Source organism: Salminus brasiliensis, chromosome 5 (assembly GCF_030463535.1).
Source record: "Salminus brasiliensis chromosome 5, fSalBra1.hap2, whole genome shotgun sequence".
Taxonomy (NCBI): Eukaryota; Metazoa; Chordata; class Actinopteri; order Characiformes; family Bryconidae; genus Salminus; species Salminus brasiliensis.
In genome coordinates this window covers 22,696,291-22,722,133 of record NC_132882.1, presented here as the reverse complement: position 1 = coordinate 22,722,133, position 25,843 = coordinate 22,696,291, and the positions used below count along the sequence as shown (strand labels likewise).

Genomic DNA, 25,843 nt, shown 5'->3' with positions numbered 1-25,843 from the left:
TACAGGAAGTCACCCATATGATTCATTTTTGTAAATAACAATGTCCTCATATGAGGCCAAAGGGTCAAAGTTTATGTGTGTGTAACATAATTAAGTATCATGGTGCAGAGAAGCAAAAATGTAATGTCCCCATATGAGGACGCAGGGTCTCAAGATGTTAAACAAAGACAGCCTAATGTGACACTGGGCACTTACCTGCATGGTGTCCTGATAATTCAGTGCCAACCGTAGAGACTCTTCTAACTTACTGTGGCACTCAGTCCAGATCTTACTTAGATTATTCCATGTGCAATACAGCTGAGGAAGAAAACAATGCTTCATCATAAACAAAAAACAAAGAAAGGTTTTCAAGGTTTAAAAATTCCTCTCTTCAATACTGACCTCATCCAAGCTCTTTGTGACCTCTGGCTTGTCTGTGTCCCCACAAGCAGACATCAGTTCCATACCCAGAACTCCAAGCGTGTCCAGTTCTCCTTGTAGTCCATCTATGTCCTCCCTCAGTGTCTGAGCAGACAGAGCAGTAGGTCAGCGGGCAAACAAAGCTTGGCTCTGTTTTTGGTAGCAACAAGTCACCCATATGATTCCCCATTTCTTAACTAATGTCTCTTATCTCTCTAATCATATTTAGGGCTGCAACTAATGACTACTTACATAATCGACTATTTGGTCCATTATCATTTTGATTAAGTAGGAAAAGAAAAGGAAAAAAGGCATCGTGGCAAAAATTCGGAGAAAGGACCTCACACTCATACACACATTACCTGCATGGTTTCCAGGCTTTGCCTTATAGTCTCAGAGTCAGACCTGCTGGAGTTGAGGTCCAGAACAGCCTGTTGGGCATCATTCAGCCCAGCAGTCATGTCGCTTACATCACTCCAAAACCTCATTGCTAGATCCAGCAAGTTGAGCAGCCATTTTTCCCTCTCTTGAGCCTGCCTGTGAGCCTCCTGCCACTGGCCAGTTAGACTGTCCACTCGAGCCTGGATGGCTGCAGGAAAAGCAGAGATTAGGCAAAAGCACTCAGAGAGTAAATTTACATTACATTTACATTTATGGCATTTAGCTGACGCTCTTATCCAGAGCGACTTACAAGGTTACTCGTATTACAGAGGTGGGCCAATGTAGTGTTAGGAGTCTTGCCTTATTGGTGTAGAGCAGCATAGTCACCCAGACCGGGAATCGAACCCCAGTCTCCCACATGGTGTGGTAGTGGTGTTATCTGTTGCACCACACCAACCACATAAATAGTAAATAGACCCTGATTTTTCTTCCACCAGGGCCTTAATTCTTCTTCTTCAGACAACACTAACACCATGCTCGCACACAGCGTTCAGCACAAATACTTTCAATGATAGAAAGTTATGCTTACACTGATAAGCCATAACAATAAGGTCACCTGCCTAATAGTATCTAGGCCCCCCCCATGGAAAACCAATGTTACTGTTTACTCCCTAGTCCATAGAGTTCATATAAATAAAATACACAATGCAACCAAGTTGTGATTTTAAATTAATTGTTTTTGTGATGATATATGTATATATCCACCTATTCAGCCTATAGCACTTTAATCCTGACCATTCACACTAACCTTATAAGGACTGTTGCAGCCCTGAGTGCTTTTTGACATAGACACAGTATAGGCCACTTGTTTACATAAATCAAAGGAATTCGAAGGGTGTAATTGATCATGTAAAAATGAATCTGCAAATGTTTTTTTGATTAGCATTGATTGTACATCATAATCAATTTGTTTGCCATGTATGCACATCAAACAATGACATACAATGGCCATATATAAACCAGACACCACCACTGTGCCTTATTATTTACTCCTTCAGGAAACTGCCCACCTGTGCTGATGGAGCTGTCTCCTGCTGCTTGTGTGTTAGCCAGTAGCTCTTCAGCCTGAGATGCCACGCTGTTCAGGCTCAGCTCCAGCTTGGAGAGCTCAGCCAGAGTGTGCTTGTTGTCCTGCAGCTGCTCCTGGATGCGTGGGCTCAGGCCCTGCAGAATCATTGTGGCCTGCATGTGGCTGTGCAGACGCTCCAGGCTTTCACCTATCAGAGTCATCCTTTCATTCAGCTGCAGAGTGGAGAGACAGAATGGCTAGACAGTTTAGCAGAGACAGTAAGGTCACTGTGTAAAGATCATGCTGTGACTATCTAAAAACTTTCACCTTAAGCCTTAATTCACCTTAAGCTTGGCTTTCTATATACTAAGAATTATACTAAAAAAATTATACTAAAAAATTAAAGTAGGAGGCCAGTGCCACTAACCATAACCTGAATTAACATGCGGCAGGTTTAGTGGGTGGCACAATACTATTATGCCAGCTTTGCATCTTCGTATTCCCCCCAATACACAAAATAATGACTAAAAAAGGTAGACGGCGCTCCCGAGCGAGTCCTTAAAGTAAGATGAATGGGTGAACTGGGCTAAATGGCAAATATACATTAAGCAATTTTTCCAAAATTGTTTTCCTTCATATTTTTATACATCAGAAGAAAAGAGATGGAAAATGCTAGCATTTTGACTACTGAGCGCCCTGAGCGCAGCATCAAGTTGTATAAAGCCCTCCATAATTGAGCTGTGAAAGAGTGGAACTGTGTTCTCTGGAATGATAGTGCTCCATTCAATACTTTTGGGATGAGTTGGGGAGTTGGGGAGTTAAGGTGATGTGGAGATCACCCTGCATCCTGACTTCACTGAATGAATGAACTATTTTTAATATACTTGATTTCATAAAAAAACATGAATGAGAAGGTTTTTGTCCAATACTTTTGTCCATATAGCATATTTAAAAAGATATATTCCTGCACCCCCTCACCCAAATCAACTGTCTGCTGATTCAAGGATAAGGAACTTTATCAGAGAAGGAAAAAGCCTTGTTAATGTCCATTGCAAGTTCCTGTGAGAATTTATTTTAAGAAATTGATACAGTGAGAAAAACAACCGACCATTTAAACCTACAAATCCACGACTACAAAATGCCTATGTTGTGTTTTGAACACTGGTTTTAGTGCATTAACCAGAACCAAACCAGCATAAATCAGCTCCGCTTAGACCATAATTGAATGTAGTTGAATTTATATAGAATATAGTTTAATTTAATCAATTAAAGAAAATAAAAACTATTATTTCTTGACATTTTAAGCTAAAAGTCTCTTGAAGCTGAGCATAACAGTAATTTTATGTGATATGTTGGAGTATATTGAGTATTTTACCATGACTTAGTGTCTCAAACAATCAGATATCAGAAGCAGTTTCAAAAGTGTGCATGTTACCTGTGTGTAGCGGGGCAGAGACTCCTCTAGCACGGAAGCTGCCTCTCTTACTCGGTCTCTGATAGCCTGGTGCTGTTCCTCAGCCTCTGCAGCCCTTTGGCAGTACTTCAGAGCCTGGCCAGGATTCAGGTCTGACAGACGCTTGGCCAGCATGCCCAGTCGGGCTATCAGGGGCTTGTGTTCGGCTATGGACTCCCTAAGACCCTGCATACAGAGAGAGGGAGATCAGAAATTAGCATAAATGTGTTTCTTTGTGTTACACATATGCATATTGTTGTATATAGGTGAATTGATTTTGGTTATCACAGACATGCATTACTTTTTAAACACAATTTCATTAAAGAAAACTTCTTTCACCCTAATCCTTCTGGAAAGGGTAAGTCTGCTAAAATTGTTCCCTTAAAGGATGACCTAATGGTGAACTGCCCATAGACTGAATAGAGAGATCCCAAACAAAGACATGGCAGTTGAAACAGGAAGGGGGGAATAGAAATGCCCTGCAGTGAAGAGGCAGGATTCTTAGCACCTGTAAAAGCTCCTGTTGTTCTCTGAAAGCCTCGTAACTGATGGTGTTGAGGGCAAGCTGCCCCATAAGGACTTTGGTTTCCTGTAACCATGGTAACACCTCGGCATGGCCTTCTGAGAACTGGGACAGGAGGGACTGAGCATGCTCCAGCTGCAGCACCACATGGGAATTTGTACCAGTGGTTATCTGGCACTGCTCCTGCAGAACATCTAGACTTGTCTGTGAGGGGAAAAAAAAGAAACATTTGAATATGTGGATACTTGGGGTACTTTAGATTAATCAGAGAGGTGATGGTGTTAAAATCGGTACCTGTAGACCTTCCATCTCCCCTTCCTCAACATACGTCTGTAGTAGTTCAGAAATCTTCACCATTTTCTCTATGTTGAACCTGTGCTGCAGAATCTCCACTGAGAGTATCTACAAAAAAAGTCACAGTCACATTCACAGTTGACAGTATGAGGGCACAGATATGTGTGTGAGTGAATGAAATGAACATATCACAAACAGCACAGTAACATCATCTGCCTAGCACACAATAACAGCTACAACACGCAGCACTCATAAAAACACGCAAAATGTTAATTTCTTCTGCAAATGTAGGCAAATTTGCAAAATTTGCAAAATAAATTAACATTATGAAATACAAAAAGAAGCCAATTGTAGCTTTATCTACTACTTCTGCGCGTGAAGCTAACTCCAGTACACAGCTAACAAAGATTACAGCTGGCATAACAACAGTTAAGGTGTCCCCTCCATTCACAGCCTAAACAACAGACAACTCTTTATGATCATGTGAGCGGTGGACCGAGGGGACCAGAGTCACACCTTCTTCTCCAACGCAGCTTTTTCTGTTGGAGCAAAGGTTTTCCACACGCTGCACGTTATAAAGCCACACTTGCTCATTACATGTCAATTATTGGTGAAGTGTCTGTGTTTTTTTATGGCCTTCTAATATAACTAAATAAATGTATGATTAAAGATTAAGTAAAGACAGAGTAAGTCAATGTCAGCTTTATTGTTAATATAGATTGAAAATAACATATAAATAAAGATAAGCTTATAAAGATTAAAGATACATTTTTTGACATACACTCAACGTGGATGTAACCCGACCCCCTTCTCCTAATTAAATAATTATGCTAATAAATAAATATTATTTTTAAAACTACTGCTGTACTTGTTTGAATTCATTGTACAGTACTTTCAAGAATATCACAGGACAGCCACAATTTGCCACTGAATTTTAGGAGCTCCTCCTTTTAGTTAAAAAGAATCAGACATTTCAGAAGAATCAGAAGAAACTCACTTTCTGCTCATACAGCTGGGTAGCAATGATCTCAGTGTCCAGGTTAATTGCTTTCAGGTTCTCCAGTCCCAGGGATGTAGCTGTAAACCAGGCCAGTTCCTTCTCAACTGCTTGTTCCAACTGGTCAATATAACAGAAATATATAAAAGAAATCACTAGTGACACAAATGCAACTCCAGCATAACCAAGAAATCTACATTACCAAAGCATTAACCCATACGGAATAGTGCAGAGTAAAGACAAAACTGCAGAATGAATAGATAGTAAATCAATTCTATGTATGTAATGCAGAGAAAGAACTCCTCCTCATACCCTCTGCCTTTCAGCAGCACACAAAACGGCATCACCAGACTGAGCTGGGCCCAGCAGTTCTCTCTCAATGCGGCCCAACCAGAGGTGCAGGTCCTCCTGGCTGGAGGTGCATCGGCTGGAAGCCTCCAATGCCTGCTCCAGCCTCTGAAGCACATCAGCGCTGCTTACGCTCAACACTGAGTACCGTATCCGCAGACTGTCTGTCTTCTCCTGTACCAGTTGGGACTCCTCTTCTATGGAAAAGCACACGGAGAACCATTGTTATTAAGTCCAAATCAAATGCACCAGTCATTCATGAACACAAAGAGAGAAAATACCTGAGATTTTCTCCATTAGATTATGACCACACTGTTGAAGTTTTCCTAAGTCAGCACTCTTTGCTTTTATCTCCTCCATCACTGCCTGGAAGTCAACAGGAACAACATAGTCTTTGACAAAAAGAAGATATTCTATATATGAGATGTATTTGAACTGTCAGGGGCTGCCTTCCGGTCACCTTAGCTTGTTCTGTGGCCTCCTGTAGATGGAGCATTGCCCTCTCCGCGGAGCGGAGCTCAGCTAGGTCTTGCTCGACTGAAATGAGCCACTGGTGAAGACTGTCCATTCTCTCCTGGAAGAGCTGAGCCCGAGGCAAAATGAGCTCCAAACTCTCTCTCCTGTTCAAATAACACACAGTAAGGCAGGTGTTCTCTCAGGACCGTACCAGGAAACATTCTTCAGAAATAAAACTTATAATAAAGAGCTTTAAGGGCATCATGCTGACCTGCTCTCAGCTCCCAAAAGTAAAGACTCCCATTTAGGTTTGAGATGAGAGAGTTGCAGTTTGACTCTTTCTTTTTCTTCTCCCAGAAGTCCCTCGACCAAACATGGGCCCTCCTGCATCATAGTCTCCATGCTAGTCCTCCTTTCTTCTAGAAGACGCTGCAGAAGCTGTTGACAAGATAAGCTCACATTGATGACTCAATGCACCTGCAACTATGTTATGTTGTATATGTATATGTTGCAAATAAGTTTTAGTCTGGTTAAATCAGTTCCTGGTTCATTTTCACCCTTGGTGCGATTCATTGGGACAGGTGTGAATATAGTAATTGTACTCGGATGTGGACCAAAACAACTGCACGAGATCCTTGAGATGAGGTGGTCTTGGTCCAGTCCCAAAGGAACTTTGGAGTGGTTCATTTTTTGGTGAGAATGTGATTTGACCACGATCTGACTTATCAGCTGTACTCCAACATTACATTACATTGCTCGCAAGAGAGTGTAGGAGTTCAGTTGGGAAGCAACAACCACTCCTTAATGTCTAACCTTCTCAGCGTTGTTACTAATGCTACTGTGGTGCTTTGTGCTTCATACTGCGTTTCCTTTATGTGTAAATGGAACATTAGTAGCTGTGGCACCTGGGACCTGTGGGACTTTAACTTATCATGGTTACTCTGCCTACCATTGCAGGGTGTAAGTGTAAATAAGATCAAATGAGATCATTTTAGATTTTTTCCAAGAAGGAAATTCATAAGTCAACAGTTCTCATCGGAGAGAAACTGTAGCTTTGAGAGGATTGGAAATGCACAGCTTGTCTGGGAGAATCTGCTCGCTCCCAAACATGCCTTGTCCTTGCTTTGTGCCACTGAAGTCAAAGGTTTGTCTCATGTATCAAGGCTTCATTGTGGTTATCCAGGCATGTTTCACCTCACTCACTGTGCTAACAAAAGCAGCTGTTTCAGTGTGAAAGGTGAATAACCTCCCTTCAGGAACTGTACACAAAAGCATTCAGTGCAGCATTGTGAGCATGACGTTTTGTAATTCACTTCTCAATAAACGTGCAGTTTCAGGAACGAGCGGTGCTCCAAAACACTTCCATGGTCTAATTCACGTTGAACTACATGTCTCTACAGGCAGGAAAGTTTTAAGAGCATACCTTCTGCTCTTGCAGCTGAGCTTTCACCACTTTAAATTCAGAAGAGGGAGGCTTTTGATTTGCTGTAAGGTCTTCAATCTCACAAACCCACATCAGTAAAGTCTGGAGATTTTGCTGGAATGTCTCAGGATCCCCAAACCCATCTTTCAGAGCCAAGGCACTCCTAGCACCCTTGAATAAAAAGAAAATCATTATGGGCAGATCTGATTACAGAGGTTACCAATGGTTATTATACAGTAGTGTTCTGTAAATAAGTAAATGTGAAAAACAAATAAAAAATTAGTGGCACCTTCCAGCTATCCAGACTTGAGTCTTGCTCTGAACTGGAGTGGCCATCACTTTGCAGCTGTGTACAAAAAAGTTATGTAAATGGTAAATTGTCATAAAATACCAGATCCTGTGATAAATCAGTTCTGCTGTTGCAATATGCGAGCTCTGGGATCTCTTGAACAGTTACTTAACACTATTAGATACCAACCCTACTACTTCATATTCAACCCTAACTATAAATATTTTCTTTTTCTAGGCATTCTCCAGACAAGAGCAAAACAGCTGAGGATGTCAGTATCAACACACTCCTTTGTGAAGGTGACAAGCACACATGGCTAGAATTTGATACTGCAAAATCATGCAGATCCTTGTTTTGAATGAAAACATGTTTGTTAACTTGTTGCGTAGAAATATAACAACCTCTGCTAACTGCTCGGCTGCTCCAGTGAGGACCCTAACAGTCCTGGTTACAATGGGATCACCGCCCTTCTGTCCAGGTGGATACTCAGTCACCTCCACAATCTCCGTCACAATTGTCTCTGTTACTTCGGTGACCTCTGTGACTTCTCGAGGGTTCAGGGTTTTCCATGACCATGGGCTTCCAGAGTCTCGCCTCTGCAGGCTGGCTCTTCTCTCTGCTGTTCCTTGGCCCAGGGGGGATCTCCTGTACTCTGGAACATTAGTCCTCCTAGGCAAAGACCCATTGTATGGGGTCTTGGCTGGGGAAGGTGTGCTTCTCCAGGCATTATCCAAAGTGCTGGTGCTTGTGACGGTAGGAGCAGGGGAGCTCCTGTTTTTGTCTGGTGTGGGAACCTGCGGAGGAACCTGATCCACATGGTCCACATCCTCGTCCTTCCTCTCCTCCTTAGGAGGCTCCGGGGCAGGCCATTCTCTCTGCCGCTGGTAGCACTCCTTCAGGAAGTCCTCGTTCGACCTGACTTGCTTAGACTTTTGACCCAGGCAACTAGGTCTGCTTATGAGGTTACCCATGATCCTTCATCCCACGGCTGAATAAGGCATGAGGTAAGAGAAGGCCCCTGGGCCATGCATGCAGGAGTCGCCTCAGCTGCCTAAAAGACAAGGGGGCTCAAAGTGAGTTCACTTGCAAGTTTCACCCAGCACCACAAACCCTCCTGCCTCTCCAAAGGACACAAACAGCATATTCAGCCAACTCCTGTAATATAGACCGCACACCACAGATCTCAATTAGGCTTCTTCTTCCTCATGTTTTTCTACCTATTCACAAGAAAGCATCTAGTAGAAAAATATTGCACAAACCGAGCCTCTGTTCTGTGCACTAAGACATGAACACTGTGCCGCAAGTTTGGGGCATAGAAATGCAAGTGACAGGCCTCTCTATGAGGGCACTCTCCTCCAGGATGCCAACTGCTCACCCCGGCTGCCAGAACTAGTGTCCCCTGCCAGGGCTGGCCCCGGGATGGCTCTGGGAATCTTTTTAGGTCCTGATCAAATATGACAGGCATAAAAATGCTGCTTCATTTCCTTGTCACAAAAGCTAGGGGTCCTGTTTCTTTTCTTCTTTTGGAAGAAAGGCTTGGGATATTTGGAGGTGGGCCAGAAATGACATGCCTAAAAAGCAACAAATACTGGGGGAGGACAGAGAAATGTCCAGTAGGGAAAAGAAAAATCTGAGAATACTTTTTTTGGCAGTGAGCAACTTAAAATGAACAATAACATATCATTTTCTCATTATGATTTTACTCATTTCTTGTAGCCATTTTTTAGAGATCAGCTGCAGGGACACGCATTCTTTACTCTGAATTCTGACTTTCCCCACAGATTCAAAAGTCATTGTATTAAACAAAAAGGCCAAAATGAGGAGAATGGCAGAATGAGGTCTCAGGATGACCTTTACTATTGGAATTCTGACCGAAGTAGGCCTGAGGTAGTTCAAAAAGAATTCCTTAACTGTTACGTATGGTTACATGTGAAAAGCTCAGTGAGTGCTAATTGTGATTGGTCATCTGGGTCAGATTAGGTCATTCTGGATCAGTGTGTGTCAAAGCAGAGCAGCATGAAACACAACAAAGCTGCGTCCCATCCCTGTAGTTAGCATATCCAAATCACTGGAACCGAAGACCTAGTATATATCTCACTATACTGATCTTTAACTGAGTGCCTCCCTGTATCAGATGGAATCAGATATAATCTGTATGGGTTCTATATTGACATTTCTGTGGCTTGGCTCAATACACTGTATCTTATTTCCATCTTACTCCTGAATCAAAACCTCACTGGAGGTTAATCTACAATTGAAGATTACAATAACCTGACTTGCTTTTAGTTATTTGTTCATTTATTTATTTTAATGCATTTTTGTCATGCCCAATCTAATAAATATGATTAATCTGCCCTTATTTTCAATCCTAGACAAATTAATGTCTAAATTGACAAAAAAGGAGGTTGAAGAACTGTGTAGCCAACTGATTAGAGCAGATACAGCATGTAGATATCATGCATCTAGTACTTACAGATACCACATAGTGGCTTGTGTATTTTTTTATTGTCTTTTGCATAAAAATAATGTGTGTTCACAAGGGGAATATAAGCCCTTATGAAATGCTATCACGTATCCCTTTGTTGCATGGCTTCTAACCAGGCTAAGCTATCTGTTACAATATAACGCCTATTCAGGGACACTTTCCCTATTGTGAAAAATAGCATGCCAATGTGGAATGTCTAAGTATCTGCATATCAAAGATTTGAAGCATTGTATCATAAATCATGCATACAAAAGTAACTGTTCTTTTTGGGAAACAATTCGAAATGACCTCCTAAGCAAGCACAATCAATCACTCGTGCAAAATCCACAGCAACAAAAATGTCTAAACAGTTACTGTATAAAAGAGCTGAAAGGAACACATGACCTGAACCATCCTTCCATTTAATCTGAAATGGTGTCCAGTTCAAGACCCCCTCTCTAGGTATTGATTTATGCAGCATGTCACAGACAGAATCCCAGTGGATCGAATGAACCTAATGATACAGAGTTACCCTCATCGGCAATCTATAGTATGTCCGATAAACCTTAAAGAGGCTTATACACTTAGCTTTGTTTGTCTTTTGCTAAATTAATATCTGTTTATGCATATTGAGTATAATCCCTATAACAATTTAATAATCAGAACAAAAGAGGTCAATATTTTCAGAGGTAAAACAATTCAGTGGCCACTAAGACTAAGTTGCAGAAACAAATATAAGTAGGTCCTGTCAGAGGCCACCATAATGAATCCAGACCCTAATCTGAGCCCAATATGGCCAACAGAAGGTGGTAGATGGTGGTGTCAAAGATTACAGTGGGCAGTGAGGATGCACTCATGGGAGAATGTCTTTTTTATGGATCTGATAATGGTCATAAATCAAACCTTCTGTCTGGGTGACTTCATGTAGTAATAAAGATAGTGGTTTCTTTAATTAAAATGGATAGCCATGGCTATCCCAGGAGACATGTAAAAGCCCCTGATGGTATTGTTCAGGCCTTGATCTCAAACCCAGATTCAACAGATAAAATGAATATGCTGGCATTACATATAGCTGTGGCTTTTCTTATCCATATATGCTTCATTCAATGTCAATTTTGTCAATGTCTTACTATGGCTTACTAAGTTTAGAGAAGACACTAAAATGTATAAGCTTTAGCTTATTTATTCAGGCATTACTTGAGTTGCTGGATTTTCTCAGTCAAATTTTGTCAAAAAGAAAGTATACTCACACTAATGGCAATGAGGCAAGCACAAAGGCAGGCTCTTCAAAGAGAGAGAGACAGAGAGAGAGAACTAATGAGAACCAAATTCCTCCAAGCTGTTTCTGCTCATAACGAATTCCTGCCAAAATCCCCTTTGGTCAAAAGGAGAGTGGTCCACATAGCATCACAGCCACACTGCACCTTTCCCTGCTGAGGCAGCCTATTGGGGAAAGTTTGAATTTGAAAGGGCCCACCTCAGGCTGAACGATTTGGCGGTTTTTGACCGTTGAGGACACAGTAGTGGAGACTTAGCCCTGAGAACAGAGGAGGGCCTAGAGCTAACAAAACGATTCCACTGGCTCCTCTGTCATCATTCAAACCAGGGAACAAAAATCTTTGGGCCCCCCTTTTTCAGTTTGTCCGCTCAAATATATGGGCATATGCACTTGTGTACTCTCCCTCACTCACAAATACACCCTTAAACACACACACACACAAACACACTAGGCGAGGTAACCCATGCTTTCCCGTTGCCCACAGCCACAGGCAAACAATGTCCCTCTCGGCTTCCAGTCACCCCCTCCCACTGGCAGCACTCTCTCTCTCGCCTCTTTGTTGCACTCTCCCTCAAATTCCTTCCTTGTTGAGGCAACTGATGGGATGTGCATCCACTAGAGCCCAGTAGTTCCAGTTGAATTCCTTAATTCCACTGTTTCCAGGTCAGAGATGTAATAAGGCTCCTCTTCAGAGATCCTTGGATAGTCCGTTTGGGTTCGTATGCCTCTTGTGTGAACTCTTGTGTGGCTCCTGTGTTTCTCTTGTGCCAGACATTTGGACAGCGCAACACTCCCTCCTCACCACCCACTCTCCTCCTTACCCTCCCTCTGCTAGCCCCTCCCCCAGATCCTCTTTTGGCTCTGAAACTCCATGCCGCTTGTGGGGAGAAAAACGGAGGGCACAAAAAAAAGGTTCTAAAAAGACCCCAGGCTGCCCCCCGAACATTCACATGTTAAGTGACAGCTGCCTCCAGCCCCTCTCTCTCTCCCTCATTCTCTCTCCTTCCCTCATGCAGCAAGTGCAGGGCAGAGGAGGGCAGGCTACAATAGGAGGGGACCCCCACCTATCCAGCCCTCCGCACACACAACCCCCATCTCTATTCAAAGCCGGTGCACTACCCTCCACCGGGGCTACAAAGAGGCCTAATTACTGTAAAACATCTCTGATTACTTTCAACTCACTTCCAGTCTGCAAACCACCAAACAATAAACAAAGGGCTAAAGAGACATTGGAACTAAGACGGGGCTAAGATTTGATAAAGGCCAATTTCCATCCTGCTCAGAGTAGAATTACTGTGCAGCGTTCCCACAGAGTCCTTGATAAAAAAAAAAGGACTGATATAAGAGCATAACATCATTTCCTTGCTGAACAGGCTCCTTCTGCTGAATATGAAGAGGGCTTAAATAAGCTCTTTGTGCTCTCCTAGAGTCCTTTGGGAAGAGAGACTATTATCACTAGTCTTGCAAGGTGTCAGATCTCAAATGAGCCTTTATCCTATGGGGAGGGATGGTGAGAGGTGAGAGAGGGAGAGAGAGAGAGCGAGAGAGAGAGAGAGAGAGAGAGAGAGAGAGACAGACACAGAGAGTGAGAGCTGGGAGTGGACAGGTGTAGAAGCAGGTGCAGTGTAACCCTGGAGGGCAGGAGCACAGGTGTGGCACACACACACACTCATTCCCTTTCCCATACACACTCTCAAACACATTGCACCTGCACTCCACCAATTATCCTTAACTCTTCACAGGCAGCTGATGACTGCAGTTAATTGCTCTTCTAATTTCATCCAAAGCAGACCAATTAAGTTGCACCGAAAGATCATCTGAACATCAACTAACAGTCAGTGTTTGGATTTTTTGCAGACACTGCTCGACTACAAGAAGCTGTTATTATCATCATCACATATATGTTATAACACAGACTGGTTTCCTCAATAGGTGTGAGCTCACTATTCCCCATTCGCATTTCCTGGTCCTGTCCATACAATGCCTGGTGTAACCCAGAGAGAGCATGTGAGGGATAATTGCTCTTTATCAGAGCACAGTGGAGGACTGAAGGAGCTTCTGAGAGAGCCTTTGAAGATGTCCTCAACCTTGAGTGTCACAGCCATTTGCAATCTTTGGGGCAATGGTAGGGCGGGGCGACGCAATGGGTGCTACTCACTCACTCAACTGGGTGGACCCACCCTTGTAGGGGAGGTGCAGAACAGAGAGACCGAGCGGAGAGACAGAGGGAAAATACAGAAGGAGGCCGAATGGGATGAAAGCGATCAGAAGAGACAGCGAGCATACATGTCCACTTCACATCAGTCTGTCACTCTAATTCCAAGGGGAACTGTGCAGGAGGGGACTCCACTACACTAAGCACTTAAATTATTCACCTCAAGCCATCCCTCCCCCCCAGCTGAGATGGTGGAGGATATAAAACAGACAAAAGGAAGCGGTGAAGAAAAAGAGCCAAAACAATGCCTGTTGTCTGGACTGTCCTGGGAAAGGGACTTCTACAGTGAGACCCCGTGAGGTCAAGTTATTTAACCTTTACTGGGCTGCATCCTAGCCGGCATTATGTTATGTGCTTTCGGGATTTTAACTAACCATGTTATACTGCTCTCCAGTAGCAGGGAAGAACTAGAAAATGCATTTAAAACTCTGTTCTGTTTCTTTTTTTGAAGACTTTCTGATAACGGTGAGCTAAATGAATGTAATAAAAATTAAAGGATAGTTCCCCACTGGCTTCTAGTATATTTTATTTTATTAATACAGTAACAAAACTGTAAGACCTTTTTGTCCATGGCAGATAGAGATTAGGTTATGGAATATATGGAAGCCTGTATTTCTACTTACTATATACTGTATGTACTGTATTTCTATGAAGATGTGAAAGCAGTATTTGAACTAGCTGCTTGCTGTATGTGAATACACACTGTGTTAGTGGTTTGGCAGTGGTCAAGACTCTGGACCTGCCAAAGCTCTAGTCTGCGAGACACCTGATCCTCCATCCTTGCACAGCCGTCTCTTCAGTGAGCTAATTGAATTGTTCCCCCCTGACAAAGTCTTCCTCTGTTCACTGTGTCAGGCCAAGGCTTTTACCACTCATCAATACTTCCAACCTGCTCCCTGTAGTGTGCAATATGAACGAGACTGAGCAGACCGTTTTATAATACTACAACATTTAGGATTGTGGCATAATATAAATTGCTGTGTAAAAGTAAACCCATTATCTTGTAAAAAAAACACATGCAGTTATCGTGGTTATTATACACTGATTAAAAGAATACAGTTAGAAGAACACAGGTTTGGTTGCTTCTCTGTGAACACCAGTAAAGGTATGGATTTGTTAAGATCCACCAGCAGTTCATCTGGAGCTGGATTTTTATGAAGCGTATGAAGCGTTTTTTTATGATTTTTATGAAGCTTTTCTAAGAAAGTCGAAGAAGGATTTTAGGAAAACAGACATTAATAAGAATGTTGTTAAATGCAATTATCCAAACAGTCTTAGAAAGTTCTCAAAAATTATCTTAAGAATGTGTTTTTCTTAAGATCTTCTAAATGCACTCGTCATTGCTTTCTTATTAAGGCTTTTATACTGTATTTCACATCTTATCATAAACAATGCAAAATAACATTTCCAATATTTAGTTAAGTCTGTGTAGTGGGGAACAAAACGTACTTAACAGTACTTTATCAACAATCTCCACTTTTACATTTTACATTTACGTTTAATTAAAGTAATGAAACTACTTACCCATTATGTATTAATCTTTTACACTTTAAGACAAGTATAAGGCCATTGTAAGGATATGACAATATTTAATAAGATTTTATTTTGGGAATGTTAAGAAGAAAGATTTTTGAAGAATATCAAAGCACATCTAAGAAGAATTTCTTACTTAAGCCTCTGATTTACTCTAATGAAAGACTGCTTAGATAAACTAGGTGTCCTACTACTAGAGAAATCTGGAAAATGGTTAATTGTTAAGAAATGGTTAAAACCACATTGTAATATTTATTAGTATTTGTTATTTTTTATAAACTTGTTCTGCCAGATAAAGAGCTTTATTCAGATACCTGGGTGTATTACTTACATTACAAAACAGAGAATATAAGAGTCATGATGATAAGTAGTCTGAGTGGACGTAGTGCTCATATACTTGTCTCACTTGGCAGGTGTTGGATTGAGGCTATAGCGTGCAGTCTAGTGACTTGTATACTGTTCCTTGTTTGCGTGTGAAACGTCTAGGCATTGCATGTTCTCAGGGCAAAATGTAGGGGTGAATGCCAAATGGGTTACAGATGAGGCCAAATTTGATCAAAACCCCCATGTGTCTGCAGACCTGAGAGCAGCAAAGTGGATTAATCCTACTGACGTGTTCCCTTCCCCCACCATTTCACTCTCCCCTGCCTTTAAATTCAATAAGGCCTCAATGGGTCCTCCAATACACCATAATTAGCACTTGAGCAGACATGCTCTCTCCATGACACTCACATGAGGTCTATGCGAAGTGATAAATGAATATGTAGAAAAGGATCTTCTTTGAGGAAGGGGGTCAAAACCAAAGAGCCAGCTGACAAACACAGTAATTTATCACTCCAGAGTTCACTTCCCAGAAGGCCATGTGTGAGGAGTAAGCAATGGGCTTCCCTGCTGCGATGCCTGGGATACTGGAAGCTGAGTCACTGAGGGAGAAATAAAAGAGTGAACAACTTCAAATACCTGATTCATCTACTCACCAGCTGTAGGGATTTGGTGCACAGCTTGTTGTGAAACAGGACATTTCTGATTTGTCTTCAGAATTCCCAATTCTTTACATTGTGTAACGTTTGTGTAAAGATTGTGTAATGTTTTACACTAAAAGCTAGCCTCTTGAACCTTAGATTTATTATTCATTTATTAATATAGAAACTGCTACTAATTATTTGTAGCATTTTATCTCCAACAAGGTTTAGGCCTTATGAAACTTGTTAAATATGAAAGCAATGTAGTTATGAAGTAAAGTATTGAGGATTAAGCAATTTCTCCTCTAAACTTGCCATTTTGGATGACAGCAACAATCTTAGTGATCTATTTTATGATCTATGATCTATTATGATCTATTTTATACCTTTTATTTTATTATTGACCACAGTTCCTTGTTATCTGTTAACACATCTTATAAACATGTCTGGTCTGTTCAGTAAGCTAGACACAGTCAGACACCAGTAATTCTGGAAATGAGTGGCGTTTACTAAATGTCCATCACAGAATCACTAAGATGGGACCTGATGTTCTCCAGAAATGTTAGCTAGCACAGTCTCTAACTGTGCCCTGCTAACATTTCTAGAGAACACCAGGTCCCATCTTAGTCATCTGTGTGTGAACCTGTCAAGAGTCAAGAGTGTACCACGGAAGGTCGATCACAATTCTGTAATGAGTGCAAAGACTCTACACAAGATTTTAGACATGAATTATGTCTGTGTGGTTGTACAAGAACAGAGCCTAGTCATTATGCTAACTTCATTAACTACACAATCACTAACATTATACAATGTCCAGTATAGCAAGAAAACACTCTTTGGCAAGTCTTTAAGTTTGCTGTCCATTTTCTTTCCATACATATTACAGAGCAAAGGGGAGGTCTGGTGTTGTTTGTTCATTGCCATAGTGTATGGAGAACAGAGGAGAACAACTCGATCCCAGCCCTTTTTTCCAGCCTGTTTGCAGGTTGTGTGTGCTGTGCTTATTTGAGATGCAGACTTCGCTTTGTGGAGCTCAGGGAAAAGAGAGACCTTTAAGACACACAGCCTTTATCCAACTATTCAGCATCAGCGGGAAGTCAAAAGGGAAGAGGCCCTTGCACTGGGAATCAGGCGGGAGCAGCCGTGCAAGCCATTATGGAACATGGAATAACTCTGTTAATGGTACTCACTGCCATTCAAGGGGCTGTCAACTTATTTTGATTGGATTCTGCATGAGTGCCAAATAAAGAACATTTTTTTGGTAACCTTTTGTGTTTACACTGTTGGATTTCAATTAAAAGAGACTATGCATCAGGGGCCAGGCTACAAGGGTGGCACAGTTGCCACCCACCCTTGAAATAAACCTTGCCTGACATGCAAATCTGACCTTACAATTAATCATTTTAATAAAGAAAATGAAAGAAAAACACAGTCACATTTTGGTTTAATTGGAATTGACTAGCATGTTACAGTATGTGTATTCTGGATTAGACTGGTTTCTCTGATTTGCTCATAGATGCTGTTAGTGGAGGTTTTTTTTCATTATTATGTATTTTTGTATTATTATATTATTATTTGTTTATTTACAATTTAGTTTTATTTAGGTTTATTTTATTATTTAGGTTTATTTTATTATTAATTTAACCAAGCAGTATTACAAAATCTAAATATGTAGTATAATCTCCAAAATTATCTTCACAAAGCAATTTTGTGCAAGACAAGAAAAAACATTTAAACATTTAATGTATGTTAATTTACCAATATTTTCTTACAAACATATTCCACAGTGCCATTTCTATCTGCCTATTCATCAGATGGACATCCGCTATAATGTTAAAATCAATGCAAAAAAGTGGCTTTTGACATTACAGTGAACAATTTCTCTGTTTTAGTCATTGTGGTGAATCATCATTCAGCAATAGTGATTATAAGACTGTACGGACAGGCTGAGTGCACTGCCTGTGTCAAACTGACTGAAATGAGTAATCCCGAACAGGTTAACAGATAAGACAGATGACAGTGTGGTATGGCTGTCTCTGTTGTGGGTGGATCAGAGGCAAGATCCTGTTTTTCTCTCATTCCTCATCCTCCCATCTGAGTCTAATGTGCTTTCTGTGTGCTCTCTCATGTGTGAAAAGGGCCTCTAACGCAGCGCTGCACCCTGATCTCCGTATCCACTCAGAGCACAAAAGAGCTTGCCTGGATCTGTTCTCTCTCCTCAGACCAAATGCACCTCTCTCTCTCTCTCTCTCTCTCTCTTGATTTTCTGTGGTGCCAGCCCCCCCAGGTTGTAATGTCAGAACCTACTGCTGTAGAAGAAGTGTCTCCCTCTCACTTTGCTCACACACACTCATTAACAAACACATAAACTTACACACACACTTGTTTTTATACAATGTCATGACATGGGGTACTACTTAGGTCCTATATGTATTAGATATGTAACTACCTATGTGTAATTCAATGACCCTGTATATAATAGCTAACCCTTAGTTTCAATAATATCAATATTTTCAAAAGCCTTAATTTCAAACACCTAAAAGAAATGGTTTTGTCCTGACAGTCTTGATTGGAATATGACAATTTTGCTGGTCCTGACATTGTAGGTTACTCGTTTCTCTGTTTGTCTGACAAAAACCGGACACTATTGTCCTGCAAATGAATGAAAACAAATACATGTCCCCACAAAACTCACACACAAACACACCCCTACATACGTTAATATTCAGTAGGGAAGCCTACCCCTGTGTCATGGGACAATGTAGCACAATAGAGACGAGACCCTAATCAATGGCCTTTGTTTAGAGTTTTGCTCCTCTTTGCCCTTTTCTTTTCTCTCTTTCTGATGTAAAAAACCTCCAGCCCAAGCCGTTACTAGAAGGCTGTCTGGAGTCACTGGACAGTGTCCAAGAAGCTTAAGACATGGTGCTGTTAAAAGGATGTCTATGGTATTGCATTTGCAGAAAATGATGATTAGGGTGGTAAAACAGGCCTTTGTTCTTTTTTTAGACATCCTAAATATGTAAATACACAAATCGTTTCATTTGTGTGTCATTTTTTCCAGGATGAATTCCTGTGATTTTACTGAGCGTTTTTTACATGCAAGTAGTGTGGACTGCCACGACTTACTGCAGTGTCCAGAGGGGGCAGCCTCATCTCCATGCTCTTCAGCCAGTGGCGCAGTGCACGAATCTGCCCTCGGAACTCACTCTGCCACTGGTTCCACTCCTGTGGCTCCATCCTGGGGACGTGGGTCAGGAGGCATACATTTCACCTTCTGTTATTCAGTAAACTCTGATTTCTTTCTTTTCACAAGTGGGAGGTTCATGGAAGGTATACGAGAAGGAAACCCTTGCTGTCCAAAAATAAAAAAATCATCAGTTCGCCAGAGAACACCATGACTAAGTCCAGGACTTCTAGAACAATGTGCTTTGGACAGATGACTCTTTAGTATGGTCCTGATTTTTATTTATTTATTTTTGGACAGCTTCCTCCCATGAAAATAAAATGTGTGCAGTCTCTTTATGGTAGATGGTAGATGATGTACTTTGACACAAACTGTGGCAAGAACTACCTGTAGATCATGTAATGACATTTTAGTGTTGATGGAGACTTCTTTATACATCTGCTCTTGGGTTAAACTTGCTAAAACAGGTCTAATCTGGCCATGTCGACAGCTGTTGTATTTGTGAAGTATTTAGCAGACAGTGGGTTTCTAAGTGTTCTGAGATCTTCTGAAATCTCTTTCCAGACTCATGCCTATCTACAACCTTCTTTCTGAAGGTCTCAGAGAGCTTGTTGCGTCTTACCATGGTGATACCACTTACTTTAACTATCAAGAGCAAACCAAACTAAATATTTGAGGTTTGATTAAGACAGGCTCTTCCTCAATCCTCTCTAGACATGTTCTAATCATCTGCAGCTGATGTGCTGCATCTGATTCTAATGCAGTAGCAACCATTTAAGTCGTGTTTTGCCTTCAAAGAAAAAAACAAGAAAATTGCATGTCTAATTACAACATACAAATGACACTGCAACATTATTCCTTCAGTTTTATGTGTTTCCTTTTTATGGCTTCCATCTTTCAATATTATTAAAATGAAGATCAAATTTCTAAATGTTTTAATATGTTAATAAGGACAAAGGTTTTCAGTTTTTCACAGGACTGTATATAATATAAATAATCTTTAAGCATTTTCAAGTCTTTCTGACCTGTCTTGGGTCCAGACTATTTAGTAATAGAAATACACACAAATGCACAGCTTCCCAGTGGAAAAGTGAATATAGTGATATTGAAATAACCATTTTGTACCCTTAATAGAACATTTACATTGTTCATAGCCTAGGACACAAAAATTAACCTTTGCAGTAAAATGCTCATTGCTCATATCATTAATTAATTTATTTGTATGTTTGACTTACCCATATCTTTTTTCTCCCCCTGGGATTACTTCCTGCAACATAAAAACATGTGCTCACACAAACATAAACTCAAACACATAAGTAATGTTACCCAGCGATGTTCCACAACATTATGACTTATTATATCATATTCAGTAAATAACATTATCTCATAACAACAGCACATATCTGTTTGGGACGTCTGTTAGACTCTATGTGAAAAGTTGCTTTTCATAGCTGATGTGTTGGAATTGGGAAAATAAAGATCAGGGTTCCTCTGAAATGGCAAGGCTTGGTGGTATGATGGTTCATTTGGTATACCATTTAAAATTTGTCCTACGGTTCTTATTTTTTACATCGTTACAAAAAAAGAAGTGCAGAATGAAATTTAGGGCTGCAGAACCTAGACACATCACAAACTGCTCAAACGCTTAGCATTGAATTGCTACTGACAGTTAGCGCACAAATGCTAGCGCACAAATGCTCCTGCTGGATCCTGGGCTGTTCTCACGGTCGCCTGAGAAGTAAACCCGTTCACGATTACGGAGGAGAGACAGAGACAGAGACAGAGCCCTATAAGAGCCCTATATGATCTTTGGGAGAGCACATCAACAAGCGTAGTCTGAAAGATCTGTTTTAAAGAATTCTGTAATGACAGGCTGATCTATTTACTCTTTGGTTCTGTTTTGCACACTAAAACATATCTGATATACACTTTTGTTAAATTTGTGTATGAATAGCAAAGTAAACCACTGTTAACCTATAAAGACAGGCCTACTGATTCTAATAGCATTCTGTTTATTAAAAGGCTAATTATTAGTCAGTCCAAAAAAATGCTGTGATACACATTTTTGGTCATACTACCCAGCCATAAACAGGCATCTGAATATTTTACTAAAGGTTACAGGACAAATGTGTCATAACACAGTGCATCACACCCTGCTGAACATCAGACTGCTCAGATTGACTGCTCAAACTTCTCTGTTAGAAGTGCCTACAGTGGGTACACCAAGGTCAGAATAGAACCTTGGAGTAATGGAAAATAGCAAATAGCAATAGCAAATTAGTCAGATGGTCAAAATGTTCTGGCTCACCAGTGTGCACATACACACACAGCTGTGTTTTTTCATTGTCTTAAATAAGGATACACCTGATCCAGCTCATGCAGAGTTTGATGAGAGGCTGATTTTAGTGGACCTACCTTACAATTCCCATCTTGGAGGACAGGTGAAAGCAGTGGGATTGGCAGGGTTAGAGCAGGAAGGCCAGCAAAGCAGTCAGGAGAATGAGCAGAAAGGGGCAGACCATCACAGACCTCGACTTTCAGTTCTTCTGAATGCTCTGTAACTGGCTTTAATGGACAAACATACAAAAAGTGCATTTAAAGAAAGCATCTGGATCTATAACCACATGCATCAAGTATTATGGGAGCAAACACCCCCAAGGAGGCCAAGGATTTTCATCCACTCCAAATGCATTAATTACTGACTATAAGGAAAAGGGATTTCAAATTAATTTCATAATTCCTCTGATTAACAGTTTGCACAGTTTTAAGGCCAGACAGAAACTAAGATAATTACCACAATGTGAAGAGATAACCATGTTTTGTGAGCACTGAATCTGAAATTAAATCATCTCCTCATTCTTTAACAAGTGTAAGCTTAACTTAACTGTAAATGACTTTTATGGCATTTAGCTAATGCTCTTATCCAGAGTGACTTTCAATATTACTTGTATTCCTTGGAATCAAACCCCAGGCTTACCACATGGGGTGGAAGCCCACTGGCAGATGTGGTGTTATCCCTTGTGCCACACCAATACGTAGACAGTCAAAGTACACAATCTTTAAGTCAAGCGCTATACATTTTTATGGATCCAGTAAAACAGAAATGGTGGGCAATGAATGTTTTTAGACAGGCATTATTTATAACAGATATGGGGTTGGGGTTGTTGTACTGGTATTTACTGATGATGTGGTTGTTAATAGAAGTGGCAGGATGAATTCTGTAGTGTATAGAGTTATACTTGCTGCTCAGATGCTGCAAATCTGGTAGGATTGCACTTCACTGTACAGATGAAAAAAAAGCCCAAACCCAAGAGCTTCTTAAGGTATAGAAATGAAATGCGTGGCTGGGTCAGTCACAGGACCTAAACCCAAATGAGTAGCTTTTCTCTTACCAAAGATAAAACTAAAGGCAGGACGACCCACAAACAAGCAGCAGCTTAAGGCCTGCAGCCTTTACTGAAGAAGCATTTGATGTCCATGGGTTTCAGACCTTAGGCAGTCAATCACTGCAAGGAATTTGCATTCAAGTATTAAAAATAACACTTACATTTATAATTATGTTAGTTTGACTGACTTAATTTTCACCTCTATTGTGATAGTGTACATAAGCAAATTTACAAATATTGTCATTGACTAAATACTTACGGCTGTAACTGTGTAAATTTGTGAATATATGTAAAGTCTGGTCACCCCTGGTAAATATCTGTTATTGTGAATATTTAAGTGAATAAAATATCTCCAAAATGCATTAATAAAATATATTACATCAATTATTTGCAAGATTAGTGTATTATACTTTATTTGTTTAAATAATTAATATATCTATATCATGGCTGTCCAATGAAAAATGTCATCTACATTTTTGTACGTTTTTATGTGATCCAAATGATCCAAAATGTAGTTCAAAGCTCTGTGAAGCCCAGTATTATATAGTTATTATCAGTACATAGGTCAACAGGAGAAATGTTGAATAATTTTTTGTTATTCAGACTAGATTACTACATCAGCTACATTTTTTTTTTTTTTTACAAATAAAAAGGTACTTTTTACTGCATTATGCATTCATTCTAACAGTATATAGAGTTTTACAAGAAAACACACTTGAAAAGGTAAATGATTTTCAATAATGTGATCAGGTGTGTGAATGTTATTGCACAGTATACACACCTATAATACACACTGTATGTATAGATATATAACAGACATAAATGAATTTTTCATAGTACATTTATTTACATTAGAATATTGTGTTATTCTCAGAAGCAGTGTCAGTATCTTCACACCAGTATAATATATAATATCTCTTCAGTACTATCACGCATCCACCAATCAGTTTGTAATTCATTCATCTGTTCTAACTCAACACATTTTAAACATACTGGTACTACTTTACACACCTTACCATAGAGTAATATTTCAAAGCTCTTCATCTCGTAAGTTTAAAATATCTGATATGAAGTTAGAAAACATGCAAAACAAATATATTACAGAATATGATAGCAAAAATAATAAAAATGAAAGCAAAATATGAAAACATACACAAAATAAGTACTCTCAAGGCACAACAGAACATAACAGTGGATTTTGGAAAGCAAAAACCAAACACTGGTTAAAGAAGCCACATAAAGAAACTACCCTTCTTGGTGAAGGAGATGCAATTAATGAAAAAAATAACCCTCCCCCCATGAATTAAACACATAATAAACTTAAACACATTAAACTGATATTAGTGTTATCCATGTTAATAAGTACTGCTTATCTCAATGTCTTTTTCAAATACAGTAGTGCATACTTGGCAAATTAGGGCAAGGGGAATGCAGGTAAAATGTTTTGTATGACCTACAAAGAGTATAAATCAGCATGAGTTGAACATGAAGGCCAAAATGCCTCCCAGTGAATATAATCAATCTCCAATTTGGGTCCCAGGAGTATTTTTAATCCAAAAAAGCTGGAGGGTGAACAGAGTCCAAAATGTGGATGGTTAAGTCAGAATATGCTCAGTCCATGACAGTCAGTTCCTGGCATGATTTCCAAGGCAAACTTCAGGGCAACCCTAGCCTCTACTTTCTCTGTGCAAATGAGCAAGGAGCAAAGCAGGAAAGGAGTGAAAGGCTCACTGCAGATCTAAAAACAAAAACAAACAAAAACAATACTGACTATATGGCAACAAAAATGACAACAAAACCCAACTTAAAAAAACATATGTATGAAGTATGAAACAAAATGTGTAGCATGAATATCATTAACCTGAATTTGTAATGAAATGTTTACCTGAATATCTGGAGGCGAGGGCTGCTGGCAGATATCGGTCTTACTGCCTAGTATATGAACAATGTCCTCCATTATTCCACATCTGGTTATAGATAAAGTCTGTAAAAACAGAACGAGACAAAATCATTAATGATTAACCATTCAATAGTTAGTGTATTTATTCAGCAGATGACAAAAATGATATTATAGTGTCTATTATAACAAAGAAGAGGAAGGAAATGATAGGATTATACTTCTTAAAGCTGTAAATGCCTGAAAATGAAGAGCTGAGAGAGAAGGAAAATCAGATAATAGTTGCATAACAAGCTAAGAAGGGAGACAAAATACATATATAACTACATGAACTTACAGTTAACACATTTTCACTTTTGCATTCAGGTTTCTCCAGATGTGAGAAGAGGTAGGGCCAGGCATCTGAAATCTTCTTGGTACAATTCACCAGGACCACTTGAATGAAATGACTGAGAGGCTTGAGGATTGTGTCATGGTGGCTAGGGATGATGAGTATTTTCAAATGGATGTTTTTTTTTTTAAACACTTGTGGATGTGTACTATAATAAATGAGTTAAATACCTCCACATCAGGGGTTTAGTTTTGTAGTGGGTGAAAACATATTGGCATCATGTTGCTTTAAGTGTGCTTCCCTGCTCCAGTGTTAACATTTAATTCTTATATAATGTTAATGTTAATCTTTATACATTCTGCAATATTTACTATTTGCACAACACCCCTATATTTCATGGTGGCCAACACCTGTTTACGTAACACAATGTCCTGCTATTCATTCATAGACACAAAATAAACATCCCTGTATTTGTTGTAACTAGTGAACTAGTAAACATCATCACGTCTATGTTGATATATTTTGTAGTGTATTAACTTGAAAAACAAAAATAAATGTACAGAAGACAAGCAAATCTGAAATTACAAGTAAAAATGCAAGCTGTAAGTAGAATTTAATGAAAGTATGCTCTTTATGATAAAAAACCCAACAAATAATTAAAATAGTTAATCAGCTAATCAGCCCAACAAAATCAGCAATAGTATCTTAACAAAGCACAGAAAGTTCTATTACTGAATTAATCAAAATGGAAGAAATATATTTAAGATGAATTATTATTAAGGCTAACCACAAAATGCATAGTATTTGAGCATCCAAACCAATGAAGATGTGATCTTGTTACTAGTGTCCAGCAAGAAAATACTGGTAGCTTTTGGAATGCACTTTTCTATGACAAACATGCAAATAAAAATAAATAAGTCAGTTCCTAAAGTTTTCCTTTGCATTATATGTAGTTGT

At 39.9% G+C, this 25,843-nt stretch overlaps 1 protein-coding gene across 1 annotated transcript in view; it reads right to left on the bottom strand.

Moving 5' to 3' along the window:
* The window catches only part of LOC140555853 (plectin-like), a 97,899-nt gene that overhangs the window by 12,413 nt on the left and 59,643 nt on the right, over window positions 1–25,843 (bottom strand). The window contains exons 33-51 of the mRNA XM_072679172.1: window positions 24,544–24,642; window positions 20,508–20,539; window positions 19,215–19,326; window positions 12,197–12,252; window positions 8,034–8,607; window positions 7,633–7,689; window positions 7,344–7,514; window positions 6,192–6,358; window positions 5,925–6,084; window positions 5,746–5,830; window positions 5,429–5,661; window positions 5,117–5,236; window positions 4,120–4,227; window positions 3,811–4,029; window positions 3,285–3,488; window positions 1,851–2,082; window positions 762–988; window positions 382–504; window positions 196–297 (exon numbers count right to left, since the gene is read on the bottom strand). Coding sequence (XP_072535273.1) covers window positions 196–297; window positions 382–504; window positions 762–988; window positions 1,851–2,082; window positions 3,285–3,488; window positions 3,811–4,029; window positions 4,120–4,227; window positions 5,117–5,236; window positions 5,429–5,661; window positions 5,746–5,830; window positions 5,925–6,084; window positions 6,192–6,358; window positions 7,344–7,514; window positions 7,633–7,689; window positions 8,034–8,607; window positions 12,197–12,252; window positions 19,215–19,326; window positions 20,508–20,539; window positions 24,544–24,642 — 3,081 coding nt within the window. The remainder of the gene's footprint in view (window positions 1–195; window positions 298–381; window positions 505–761; window positions 989–1,850; window positions 2,083–3,284; window positions 3,489–3,810; window positions 4,030–4,119; window positions 4,228–5,116; window positions 5,237–5,428; window positions 5,662–5,745; window positions 5,831–5,924; window positions 6,085–6,191; window positions 6,359–7,343; window positions 7,515–7,632; window positions 7,690–8,033; window positions 8,608–12,196; window positions 12,253–19,214; window positions 19,327–20,507; window positions 20,540–24,543; window positions 24,643–25,843) is intronic.